At 47.5% G+C, this 13,173-nt stretch overlaps 2 protein-coding genes across 9 annotated transcripts in view; one reads left to right on the top strand and one right to left on the bottom strand.

Moving 5' to 3' along the window:
- Positions 1–5,136: 5,136 nt before the first annotated feature.
- Positions 5,137–12,472, bottom strand: LOC140206900 (uncharacterized). Its single transcript, XM_072275169.1, has 2 exons — positions 11,760–12,472; positions 5,137–7,758 (listed from the first exon to the last, which is right to left on the bottom strand). The coding sequence occupies exon 2, from the start codon at positions 7,478–7,480 to the stop codon at positions 5,747–5,749; it is 1,734 nt and encodes a 577-aa protein (XP_072131270.1). The 5' UTR covers positions 7,481–7,758; positions 11,760–12,472; the 3' UTR covers positions 5,137–5,746.
- Positions 12,206–13,173, top strand: part of LOC140206901 (uncharacterized) — a 50,910-nt gene continuing 49,942 nt past the window's right edge. For 3 of the 8 annotated variants that reach the window (XR_011888422.1, XR_011888423.1, XR_011888421.1), the window contains exon 1: positions 12,206–12,356. The gene's annotated coding sequence lies outside the window, so the exon portion shown is untranslated. The remainder of the gene's footprint in view (positions 12,357–13,173) is intronic. The other 5 variants (XM_072275171.1, XM_072275170.1, XR_011888420.1 and 2 more) reach the window with 4 other exon arrangements.

The raw sequence follows: 13,173 nt of genomic DNA, 5'->3' as shown, positions 1-13,173 counted from the left end.
TAAAATCTCCCACTTCTATTTTGTCTCCTCATATAAATTATCATTCGGATCGTCAAGAGTGGGCCTGTTTCTGCACTGAACTTCTCCATGTTTCTGTTCCTCCCCGGGGAACCGGCATCAAACCGACGGGCCGAGCGGTCTCCTCCTACCTCTCAGCGATACATCAGACTCCGGCCGCAAGAGACGCTTCACAAACGCCCCAAACTTCCCTCGGAGGGAAATAGAAATAAATCAGAAAGCGGGACATTTACTTCGGGTTTTGTTCTTCTTGGACAGGGAGTTTAATGCGGCTGCGGAGATGTCAGTGTTGATGATCAGAGGGATCTTAGACTCCAAGTCCATCGCTTCCTGAAAGAGACTGCACAGATTGATCGGGTGGTTAAGAAGGCAAATGGCGTGGTTGTCTTTATTAGTTGAAGCACTGAGTTGAAAAGTCAGGAAGTTGTGTTGCGGCTGTTGCGAGCCTGCGGTCGGACTGTGACTGTGTCTTTAAGAGCGCCGCAGTGAGGAGGCGGGACTATGACGTCAGTCACAGGCTGACGGCGCTGACGGCGCTAACTGTGGATTTAACCATAAGAGAGAGAGAGAGCGGTCTGCAGACAGGCAGTCGGCCAGTCTAAAGAGAGAGAGAGAGAAAGAGAGAGAACGAGAACCCATATCTGATAGGAGAGGAGAGTGGAGAATAGGAGAAAGGGATGGAGCAGTGGACCCAGAGAGAAGTGATCAGCAGGAGAGAGGACTTGAAAAGTCAGAGAGGAATTGAGGGAGTGGGATGGAGAGGTGACGGGGAGATTTGTTCACCGGAAGGAGAAATCGATATTCATGCCGTCAGGTTGGAGGGTACCCAGACGGAATATGAGGCGCTGATCCTGGACCCTGAGGGAGGCCTCATCTTGGCACAAGAGGAGGCGATGGGTTGACACGTCGCAACAGGAATGGGAATCGGAGTGAAAATGTTTGGACACCGGGAAGTCCCGCTCGGAGCGGATAATTCAAAGGTTAATTTATTATCAAAGCAGGTATCGATAAACAGAGCAACACACATAAGAGTTGCTGGTGAACGCAGCAGGCCAGGCAGCATCTCTAGGAAGAGGTGCAGTCGACGTTTCAGGCCGAGACCCTTCGTCAGGACTAACTGAAGGAAGAGCTAGTAAGAGATTTGAAAGTGGGAGGGGGAGAGGGAGATCCAAAATGATAGGAGAAGACAGGAGGGGAAGGGATGGAGCCAGGAGCTGGACAGGTGATTGGCAAAAGAGATATGAGAGGATAATGGGACAGGAGGCCTAGGCAGAAAGAAAAGGGGGATGGGGGAAACAGAGGATGGGCAAGGAGTACAGTGAGGGGGACAGAGGGATAAAAAGGAGAGTGAGAGAAAAAATGTGTGTATAAAAATAAGTAACAGATGGGGTACGAGGGGGAGGTGGGACCTAGCGGAAGTTAGAGAAGTCGATGTTCATGCCATCAGGTTGGAAGCTACCCAGACGGAATATAAGGTGTTGTTCCTCCAACCTGATGGCATGAACATCGACTTCTCTAACTTCCGCTAGGCCCCACCTCCACCTCGTACCCCATCTGTTACTTATTTTTATGCACACATTCTTTCTCTCACTCTCCTTTTTCTCCCTCTGTCCCTCTGAATATATCTCTTGCCCATCCTCTGGGTCCCCCCCTCCGCCCCTTGTCTTTCTTCCCGGACCTCCTGTCCCATGATCCTCTCGTATCCCCTTTTGCCAATCACCTGTCCAGCTCTTGGTTCCATTCCTCCCCCTCCTGTCTTCTCCCATCATTTTGGATCTCCCCCTCCCCCTCCAACTTTCAAATCCCTTACTCACTCTTCCTTCAGTTAGTCCTGATGAAAAGTCTCAGCCTGAAACGTCGACTGCACCTCTTCCTACAGATGCTGCCTGGCCTGCTGCGTTCACCAGCAACTTTTATGTGTGTTGCTTGAATTTCCAGCATCTGCAGATTTCCTGTTGTTTGCATCGATAAACAGAGTTTTTTTTTTGCTCCTCCAGGGAGCCACGAAACAAAGAAAGAAAAAGAAAGGCTTTCAGAGAGAAAAAAATCAAACTCCCACCCCACCCCCGTATAAAAAAAGAACGGCATCCCGATCATCAACCCCCAAAACCCACCCCTCCCACAAATGGGAACAATAACATCGATCCCCCAGTAAAAACAACCCGACCCCGCACAACTGCGGAGGAGCCGGTGTCACCGGTGTAGAGGAGCCGCATCGGGAGCAGCGGACACAACGGGCGACCCCGGAAGATTCACAGGTGAAGGGTCGCCTCACCTGGAAGGATGTTTAGACAACGGAGAGAGTTCGGCCGTCCGGCCCTTTCACTGTGACCCCCGAACTCCACATCAAATCCGTCCAAACGAATCTGGGTGAACTTTAATGACCAATAAATATAATTCCTCTCTTTGATCAGCTGCCTGAATGATTCCCTGACTCCGAGAGGAAGGGGTGTCTATGATCCACATTGTCAGGGTGTTGAGTTTACCAGGAGACAAAGACTGCAGGGCCGGGAGGTTTTCTGGTCACTAATACACTGTGTGTGGACCCCGCTGGCAATTCTGGTGTTGTGACCCGAATTGAGACAAACACCACGCTGCCCACTCCACCAACAACACGGCACAGCCGGACACATAACAGGGGACTTTACATCTCACAACACTGGATTCAGTGATGAAACCCGTGATTAATGTTGTTGTCCCACTGAAATCATAAGAAATGTCCATTCAGGTGTTTTTAAATACCAGCGCTCCACCACCCGCCTGACGTCACACATGGTTCCCCTCGCGCGTATCGACGTCACACACGCGCTGCTGCGCTCTTGCTGAGGCAGTTTAACGGCTGAGCTACCGACCACGAGACCCCTCCACCCCTCACCTCCGCTGCGCTGTAGTCATTGGCCCGAAGCGATGTCAATCACTGATTACGCCCAATAGCGGAGGCGGACCAGCCGAGAGGGCGTTACCCCGCTGACATCTCTTCTCAAAGAGGAACAAACCCCAAAGTAAATGTCCGCTTTCTGATTTATTTCCATTTCCCTCCGAGGGAAGTTGGGGCGTTTGTGAAGCGTCTCCTGCGGCCGGAGTCTGATGTATCGCTGAGAGGTAGGAGGAGACCGCTCGGCCCGTCGGTTTGATGCCGGTTCCCCGGGGAGGGAGAGGATGAAGACGGTGAGAGAGGGGGCGGACAGGATGTTTGTCCCGGTGGGGACAGGAGGGGCTCATCTGTGGAAATGTCTGAGCCCACGGTGGTGGCGATTCACCACATTGGGGGGCAAACACCGGCAGACTGTTGCCCTGCAAACGGGGACAGGAGTGGAGTTGGGAGGGTGGGTGAGGAGAGGAGATTTCGGGTAGTGGGGGTAAGATCTCGAAAGATGATTGCTAATGCCTCCACATCCCTTCAGCCACCTCTTTCAGATCTCTGCCGTGTTCACCATCTGGTCCAGGTGATCTATTTACCTTCAGACCATCTCTGTTTCCCAAGAAACTTCTCCCGAGTAACGTAACTTTACACATTCTGACCACTGACATCTGGGACTTTCATATTCCTGCCAGTGTCTCCGACAGATAAGAGTGATGTACAATACTTATTCAGTTCATCAGTTCACCTTGCACCCCCACCCCATTAATACCTCTCCAGCATCATTTCCCAGTGGTTTCCACCTCTCTTTTACACCATATGTACCTGAAGAAAAATTTGGTATCCTCTTTAATATTACTGGTTAGCTCACCTATGTGTTCCATCTTTTCCTTCCTAATTATTTTAGTTGCATTCTGTTGGTTTTTAAAAGCTTCCCAATCCTCTAACTTCCCAGTAATTTTTGCTCCATGCTCTCTCTTTGGTTTTTATGTTGTTTTTTGGTTTTCTCTTATCAGCCACGGTTTTGTCACCTTACCTTTAGAATACTACTTCCTCTTTGTGATTTATATATCCTGTGCTTTCCGAATTGCTTCCAGAAATTCCAACCATTGCTGCTCTGTTTCATCCCTGCCCGTATTCTTCTCAAACCAGTTTGACCAATTCTGCTGTCATGCCTCTCTAGTTCACTTTATTTCACATCTGACTTTACCTTCTCCTTCTCTAATGTCAGGGTGAATTTGATCATATTAAGATCACTTGCCCCTAAGGGTTCTTTAAACTTAAGAGACCTAATTAATTCGGGTTCATTACAACACCCAATCCAGAATAGCTGATCCCCAAGCGGGCTCAACCATGAGCTGCTCTAAAAAAGCATCTTGCAGGCATTCTAGGAATTCCTCCTCTTGAGACCAACATCATCCTAATTTTCCTAATCACCTGCATGACAATCCGCCATGACTATTGTAACATTGCCCTTTTGGCACGCATTTTCTATCTCCCATTTTATTTTGTGGACCACATACTCACTGCTGTTTGTAGGTCTCTATACAATTCCCATCAGGGATTTTTTTTTTTTTTACATTTGCTACTCCTTAAATCTACCCACAGATTCTACACCTTCCAACCCTATGCCACTTCTTTCTAATGATTTTGTTTAATATTTTACCAACAGATCCACACAACCCCACTACCAGCTTGTTCTTTTAAGAAACATGTAAGTATCTGGGAAACAAGAGGACCTGCAGATGCTAGAAATCCAGTGAACTACACACAAAGTGCTGGAGGAGCTCAGCATGTCAGGCAGCATCTATGGATGAGAATCAACATTTCGGGCCAAGACCCTTCATTGGGACTCTTGACACCCACATATCTGGAATATCAACAAGCAAAGAAAATAGAAAGTAGTGCAAAATAGGGAACACCTTTAACAAAATTTAGTTCAAAATTTTTTTTAAAACTGCCAAACAGAGCTCAATAGTTAACAAATTCAACAAAGGCAATAAACATCTTCATCAATTGACTTTTTTTTGAAATAAAAAAAATATCTTGGTCCCATTTCAATCAGTCAAATTTACAAAGATAAATAAGAACTTTAGAAAAGTTTAGAATAGACTATTTACACTCAAACCCACTTAGATTAACATTACCTTGGACAGGAGGAAGAGAAGTAACACACACGAAAAAAAAAAAATCACACAACAGTCAGATAAAACTTCTAAGTATCTACTTTCATCAAAAATGAACAGGATTCAGCACTCCAGGTGTGTGTATGCCATCGTGATAAGAAATACAGACCAGAAAACTTAAATGAGAGGCCAACTCAGAAAAAGGAATCATCACAATGGAAAAAAACATTAACCAGTCGAATGAGTATGACCCTCCATGGGAGACATCCCAACGATCTGAGCAGACAAGATAGTGACAAGGAAATGTGGAGCACCTGACTGAGAGTTGGAGAACTCTTCCCAGTGTCACGTACACACAACCCAGTAAAAGTATCAGCAGCAGTAGAACACACGTTACGTGGTATCTTATGGTGTTGTTTCACTAAGTACCGGAGACAGAGTTTAAAACAGAACTGATTTATTTGTCACAGATCCAGAATATTAAACTCCAGTCCCATTAAAGGTGAATATGCAGTAGAAGAAACTTCTCCCATGCCCAGTGACCAGGGTGCAGAACTGGGTGTGGTGAGCAGCAGCAATAATTGCAGAATTCATAAACTTAAAACTTTTCTGACTACAGTAGTGTGTCATAAAGTTACATACATGACTGAACACCTTCCACAGTCACAGCAGGTGAACAGCATCTCCGCTGTGTGAACTTACTGGTGTCCCTTAGACCAAATAGATGGGTGAAACCCTTCCTTCAGTCTGAGCAGGTGAATGGCCTCTTTCCAATGTGTACTGCCTGGTGTGCCAATAGGTCGGATGACCGAGTGAATCCCTTCCCACACACTGAGCAGATGAATGGCCTCTCCCCAGTGTGAACTCGCTGATGCAGCTTCAGGTGGCATGATTGAGTGAATCCTTTCCCACAGTCTAAGCAGGTAAATGGCTTCTCCCCAGTGTGAACTGACTGGTGTGCTTGTAGGCTAGCTAACTGTGTGAATCCCTTCCCACACAACGAACAGGTGAATGGCCTCTCCCCAGTGTGAACTCTCTGATGTACCTTCAGTTGAAATGACCGGGTGAATCCCTTCCCACAGTCTGAGCATGTGAACGGCCATACTCCAGTGTGGACTGACTGGTGTCTCTGGAGGGTGGATGAGTGATTGAATCCTTTCCCGCAGTCTGGGCAGTTGAACAGCCATTTCCCTGTGTGCGATGCCAGGTGTGTCTGCAGGCTGGATAACTGAGTGAATCTCTTCCCACAATCTGAGCAGGTGAACAGCCTCTCCCCAGTGTGAACTGACTGATGTGTCAGCAGGTGAGATGACAAAGTGAATCCCTTCCCACAGTCTGAGCAGGTGAACAGCCTCTCCCCAGTGTGAACTTGCTGATGTGCCTTCAGTTGAGATGACTGAGTGAATCTCTTCCCACAATCCGAGCAGGTAAATGGCTTCTCCCCAGAGTGAACTGACTGATGTGCTTGTAGGCTAGCTAACTGTGTGAATCCCTTCCCACAGTCTGAGCAGGTGAATGGCCTCTCCCCAGTGTGAACTCTTCGATGAACCTTCAGTTGAAATCTCCCAATGAATCCCTTCCCACAGTCTGAGCAGGTGAATGGCCACTCCCCTGTGTGAACTGACTGGTGTCTCCGTAGGGTGGATGAGTGAGTGAATCCTCTTCCACAGTCTGAGCAGGTGAATGGCTTCTTTCCAGTGTGGGCTGTCTGGTGTGTCTGTAGGCTGGATAACTGAGTGAATGTCTTCCCACAATCCGAGCAGGTGAACGGCCTCTCCCCAGTGTGAACTGACTGGTGTCTCAGTAGGTTAGATGATGAAGTGAATCCCATCCCACAGTCTGAGCAGGTAAACGGCCTCTCCCTGGTGTGAACTGACTGGTGAGCCAGAAGGTTGGATGATTGAGAGAATCCCTTCCCACATTCTGAGCAGGTGAATGGCCACACTCCAGTGTGAACTGATTGGTGTGTCTTTAGGCCAGATGACCTAGTGAATCCTTTCCCACACTCTGAGCAGGTGAAAGGCTTCTCCCCAGTGTGAATGCGCTGATGTACCTTCAGTTGACATGACCGAGTGAATCCCTTCCCACAGTCTGAGCAGGTGAACAGTCTGTCCGCAGTGTGAATTTGCCGATGCACCTTCAGTTGAGATGACAGAATGAATCCCTTCCCACAGTCTGAGCAGGTGAACGGCCTCTCCCCAGTGTGAACTCGCTGATGTACCTTCAGTTGAGATGACAGAATAAATCCTTTCCCACAGTCTGAGCAGGTAAACGGCCTCTCCGCTGTGTGAACTGCCTGGTGTGCCTGCAGGTTGGATGAGCGAGCGAATCCCTTCCCACATTCTGAGCAGGTGAACGGCCTCTCCCCAGTGTGAACTGTTTGGTGAGCTAGTAGGTTTGATGAGCGAGTGAATCCCTCCCCGCAGTCTGAGCAGGTGAATGGCCGTTCCCTGGTGTGAATTCGCTGATGAGCCATTAGGTCAGATGATCGAGTGAATCCTTCCCCACAAATTCAGCAGGTGGCCAGCCTCTGCCCAGTGTGAACTGACTGATGTGTCCGCAGGTGGGATGACTGACTAATTCCCTTCCCACATACAGAACAGTGAGTGGCCGTGTCCCAGTGTGGAATTGCTGATGGACTTTCAGTTCAGATGACTGAGTGAATCCCTCGATCCACTTCTTAATGGACAAGAAGGGCAACACTGGCGTGTTGTCTCTGAGATTCTGGGAGACAAATTCCTTGCCGTGCTTAACCTGTGAAAAGATTTACAAAATACATCAGTGGGTGAAGGCAACATTTCAGATGAGATCACTTTAGTCACCAAGATGTGATCTGACATCACACTGTGCTTGGGCCCCGACGATTTCTGCACTTGTCTTCCGCAGGGTCCCAGGGAACAACTTGTCAGGGCCTGGGGATTTATTCACGGTAATTTGCCTTAAGACAGGAAACACCTCCACCTGTGTAATCTGTACAGGGTCCATGAAGTTGATGCTGCTTTGCCTCACTTCTATAGACTCTGTGTCCAACTCCTGAAAAATAGAGATGCAAAAAAAAAATTTTAAATCTCCCCCATCTATTTTGTCTCCTCATATAGATTACCGTTCTGATCGTCCAGAGTGGGCATGGTTCTGTATTGACATTCTCCATGTTTCTGTGGCAGAGAAGCTGGCCAAACTTGTTTGGAAGGGATACGGTAGGAATGACAATGGAGCAGCAATGGCTGGAGTTTCTGCGAGCAATTCAGGAGCTGAGTGATTGATACATCCCAAAGAAGTGGAAGCATTGTAAAGGCAGGAGGACACAACGGAGGCTAAAGTGAGAAGCCTAAGCCAACATAAGAACCAAAGAGAGGCCAAACAAAAGAGCAAAAACTGCTAGGAAGCTTTTAGAAAGCAACAGAAGCTGACTAAAAAAAAATGTCAGATGATCTCAGGGCGTGGAATTATGATTATTGTAGTCATTAATGAGTCTTTGTAGCACCCAACAGTCTGAGGCATTTAGAGGAACAAAATATCTGGGGCCTCGATATCTCTTGAAAACCAAGGTTCCCTGCACCAGCTACCTTTCAACTTTTACTTTGACAGGCACATACAAACCCTAACCCTCAAAACTTCACTTCTGAAGGCCTCCCACTTACCAAGTACTCCTTTGTCAGAAAACAGCCTGTGCCAATCCACACTTGTCAGATCCTTTCTGATACCATCAAAATTGACCTTTCTCCAATTGAGAATTGAACCCATGGTTCAGTCCTCATTTTTTCTATATTAACTTGGAATCTCCTGACATTATGATCACTACATACAAAGTGTTCCGATACACTAATTTCTGTTACTAGCCCTGGATTATTTTCTAATAGCTTATTGCACACTTCTATGTCGGGAGTTCTACGTGCTGACTTCAGGCACATTTGACAAACTCTACCTATCCAGTCCTTTTATATATGGGAGCCCCAGTAATCTTTGGGAATTTAAAATCGCTCACTATATGAAGCATTCTTTCTTGGCATAGTCTGTGATCTCTCCACAAATTTATTTCTCTGAATTCCTCAGATTGTTGGGTGCAAACAAGTCCCAGCAATAGCTACAATATCACATTCCATGCCCTGAGGTGTCTGGTGTCAAGAAAACAACCTCTCTCTCATTGTCACAAAAACAAAGGAGCTGATTGTGGACTACAGGAAGAATGGAGACAGGCTAACCCATATTTGCACCAATGGATCTGGGGTTGAGAGGGTGAACAGCTTTAAGTTCCTCGTCAGACACATCACAGAGGATCTCATGTGGTCTGTACAACAGTGCCTCTTTCACCTCAGACGGTTGTAAGAAGTTTGAAATGCAGCCCCCAATCTGAAGAACTTTCTGCAGGGACACAATTGAGAGCATCCTGACTGGCTGCATCACTGCCTGGCATGGGAACTGTACTTCCCTCAATCACAGACTTTGTAGAGTGGTGTGTACAGCCCAGCACATCTGCAGTTGTGAACTTCCCATGATTCAGGAAATTTACAAAGACAGGAGTATAAAAAGGGCCCGAAGGATCATTGGGGACCCGAGTCACCCCAACCACAAACTGTTCCAGCTGCTACCATCTGGGAAACAGTACCGCAGCATTAAAGCCAGAACCAACAGGATCCGGGACAGCTTCTTCCACCAGGCCATCAGACTGCTTAATTCATGCTGATACAATTGCATTTCTAAGTTATAGTGACTGTCGTGTTCTATTATAACTTACTAAAAATTGTATGTTGCACATTCAGACGGAGATGTGACATAAAGATTTTTACTCCTCATGTATGTGAAGGATGGAAGTAATAAAGTCAATTCAATTCAATTCACCCTCTCCACTATCTGTTCTGTCATTCTGGCTCCCATTCCCACTACAACTTCAGTTTAACCCAGCCTGTCTTCACCACACTAGCACCAGCAAGCCTTACCACTACGACATTAGTCCCCTTCTAGTTCTGGTACCCTAACTACTGAATCCACATCACCCCTTTGACTTTCCTCTGCCAGGTAACCCCCACCCCCCCACCTCCTCCAACAGTTTCTGAAGTGGTAGAACAGAGAACACAGAAAACCTACAGCACAATACAGGCCCCTCTGCCCACAAAGCTGTGCCGATCATGACCCTGGCTTAGGACTACCTGGGCTTACCCATAGCCCTCTATTTTTCTAAGCTCCATGTAGCCATCCAGGAGTCTCTTAAAAGACCCTATTGTTTCTGCCTCCACCACCACCGCTAGCAGCCCATCCCATGCACTCACCACTCTCTGCATAAAAAAAAAACTTACCCCTGATGTCTCCTCTATACCCACTTCCAAGCACCTTAGAACTATGCCCTCTCGTGCTTGCCATTTCAGCACTGGGAAAAAGCATCTGATTATCCACATGATCAATGCCTCTCATTATCTCGTACACCTCTATTAGGTCACCTCTCATCCTCCGTCACTCCAAGGATAAAAGGCCGAGATCACTCAACTTATTCTCATAAACCATGCTCCCTAATCGACACAAAGTCCTTGTAAATTTCCTCTGCACCCTTTCTATGGTCTACCTGTTGTTGTGGGGGATGGCCACAAGAGTACTGTACTCTGCGATGGCTACTTAACCTCATTCCCCTTCCTGACTCTCACCCAGTTTCATGTGTCCTACACCTTGGGTGTAACTCACCTCTGTTCAATGTCATATCAATCACCCCTCCGACTGCTGATTAATCCAGAATTCATTCATTCCCAGCTCCAACTCCTTAAACTGGTGACACAACATGTGCACACTGAATGTTATATATGGAGGTTCTCATTTTAACAGCTAGCAAATCATGGTCAATAATCATTTTTATCTGCTCTGGGTTTGATTGACTTCATCTGCACTCTCACACAACCTACGTAGCAGGTCTGTAGTGGGTAATGAAGAATTTTCTCAACAGAGCATTTGAACACCGTCCATACGTGATTTGCTTGCTAACTGATGCTATAAAAAGTCATTTTTTCAAATATCACTCCACTTTTTCCCACTTGCAAATTCTCCAGCAACTTTTGCATCACCACAATACACACAGGTAACACCAGTTTCTGTTTTGTACATAAATATTTCCCCTGAACCCTCCCCCAGGTGACTGACAGTAGTAAACTCATTGATGGCAATGCCAATCAATATGAAGGGAAGGGCAGTAGTCTGCCCCATTGGAGTCTGGCACATTTGTGATGTGAAAGCTACTTGTTGCCCAGTGCAAAGGTGTTTGATATCATTATGTACCCAGACAGAGTGGGTCAAAACATGTTCTCACGGGTGGAAAAGTCCAGAACAAGAGGAGGTAGAACAAGCAAAACACACAAAATGCTGGAGGAACTCAGCAGGGCAGGCAGCATCTCTGGAAAAGAGTACTAATGCTGAGTTCCTCCAACAATTTGTGTGTGTTGCTTGCATTTCCAGCATCTGCAGATTTTCTCTTGTTTGTGATTGGAAGTAGAACAAAGGTGATTTTCTCACCTGGTGATGTAAAAGATTATGTTCCCTTTCCCCGAGTTCCCAATCCTTGCATTTAGATAGCTGGAGCTCAGCTCTGTCTGAGAGATCCATCGGTTCCCATTCCCTCATCAGCCGGAAGCTCCCTGGGGCCCGTGTGCAGATCATGGGGCTGAGAGAGAGGGACGAGAGCAGGACTGTCCCGGGATTGCGGGTCACGGTATCCGCATCTCACAACAATTGTCCCGAAGTCAGTCTTAAAATCCCGCCCGGAGATTCTCTCTTACCTCTTGCCGATCCTCCCGAGGCCTTTGTGTATTGCGCGCATGAGTGATATTCGGGAAAATGCGCAATCCTGACGGCTGCGAATGTGATCGGTGCTTCAGCGACGGCTAAATTTCCAACTCCCGGCTTTATGGGTAACCAGGGCACCATTAAAAGTTTCCGCAAGCACCGCTTCCATGTCCATACCTCAGTTTTTTTTGTGTGTATAGAAAACTCAGCAGCTATTTTAACACAGAGAGCGGCTCCCATAAACAACATACTCTATAGCAACTGGTATTCCGTGTATCTAATACCAAAGTACAACCCTCTTACAAAGGCAGAGTGGCGGGCAACTGGAGTCTCTGCCTGTGGTGGGAAACCTCACCAGTCACGTGATCTCATTTGCCCCTCCCATTTGACCGCGGATGGGCAGCATCTGCGCGTATGTTTCCGAGGCCCCGCCCTCTGGATGATGTAACACCGACGCCGCGCATGCTCACTGCATCCAGATGGGTGGTGTTTTCCTTTCCGCTCACTGCTGAAGCCGATTCATCTGCGGCAGCGGGATCGGGAAAGGTCGGGATCACTGTCCGCGGGCTGAAGTTTTCACTTTCCCATCGGTGAGTATTGAGACCGATCCCGAGCGGGGAGATCTGATGTGGGCCGTGATCCCCGAACTGAGGGCCAGTTACTCATTCAGTACCCAGTTATCTGGGCTCGTTAGAAATGTGTAGACTTCACTGAATCTGCATTGAACGATCCAAACCAGGAGCCCAGGCTGTCTATTTCCACAGAATTGAAATGGGAGACCCGTCAGCCGGTCACGTGAGGCTGTTTTACCGCAGATCTGCCCCGCCCTCCGCTTTGTGACGTAGGATCACGTGGTGTGCCAGCCGTGGGGGTGGTGTGTGAGTGGCAGATTCAGCTGTTGACTCTGTGAGGCTGGGTCCTGGTGCATCACAGTTTTTGATCCAAGTCAAATGGACCCGGGGTTCGAGCTGCCCGGGTTTATGAGGCGCTGAGTTCTGGGATCAGATCTTTGTTTCTGGAGTTCCTTTGGAAACAATGACTGCTGATCTGAGGAGAGACTCGAGGAAATCTGCAGATGCTGGAATTTCAAGCAACACACATAAAAGTTGCTGGTGAACACAGCAGGTCAGGCAGCATCTCTAGAAAGAGGTACAGTTAGGACAAGGGTCTCGGCCCGAAACGTCGACTGTACCTCTTCCTAGAGATGCTGCCTGACCTGTTGCGTTCACCAGCAACTTTTATGTGTGTTGCTTGTAATCTGAGGAGAGGATGCGTTCCCATTCCATCCTCACAGGTAGTGGCTGCTCTGTGTTTGCATCAGTAGAAATAAAATAGACCAGTGTTCAAACTGTGTTTGGAAATTCCCCCTCACTGTCTATCAGGCAGTGGAAATTAAACATAAACACA

This window comes from Mobula birostris, chromosome 13, assembly GCF_030028105.1.
Source record: "Mobula birostris isolate sMobBir1 chromosome 13, sMobBir1.hap1, whole genome shotgun sequence".
NCBI classification, from domain to species: domain Eukaryota; kingdom Metazoa; phylum Chordata; class Chondrichthyes; order Myliobatiformes; family Myliobatidae; genus Mobula; species Mobula birostris.
The sequence above is the reverse complement of the archived record's forward strand: the minus strand, read 5'-3'. Positions and strand labels throughout refer to the sequence as shown.

Bases quoted from the DNA above. Each gene is read 5' to 3' on its own strand.
- LOC140206900 (XM_072275169.1), bottom strand. From the start codon at position 7,480: ATGGCTCATCAGCGAATTCACACCAGGGAACGGCCATTCACCTGCTCA.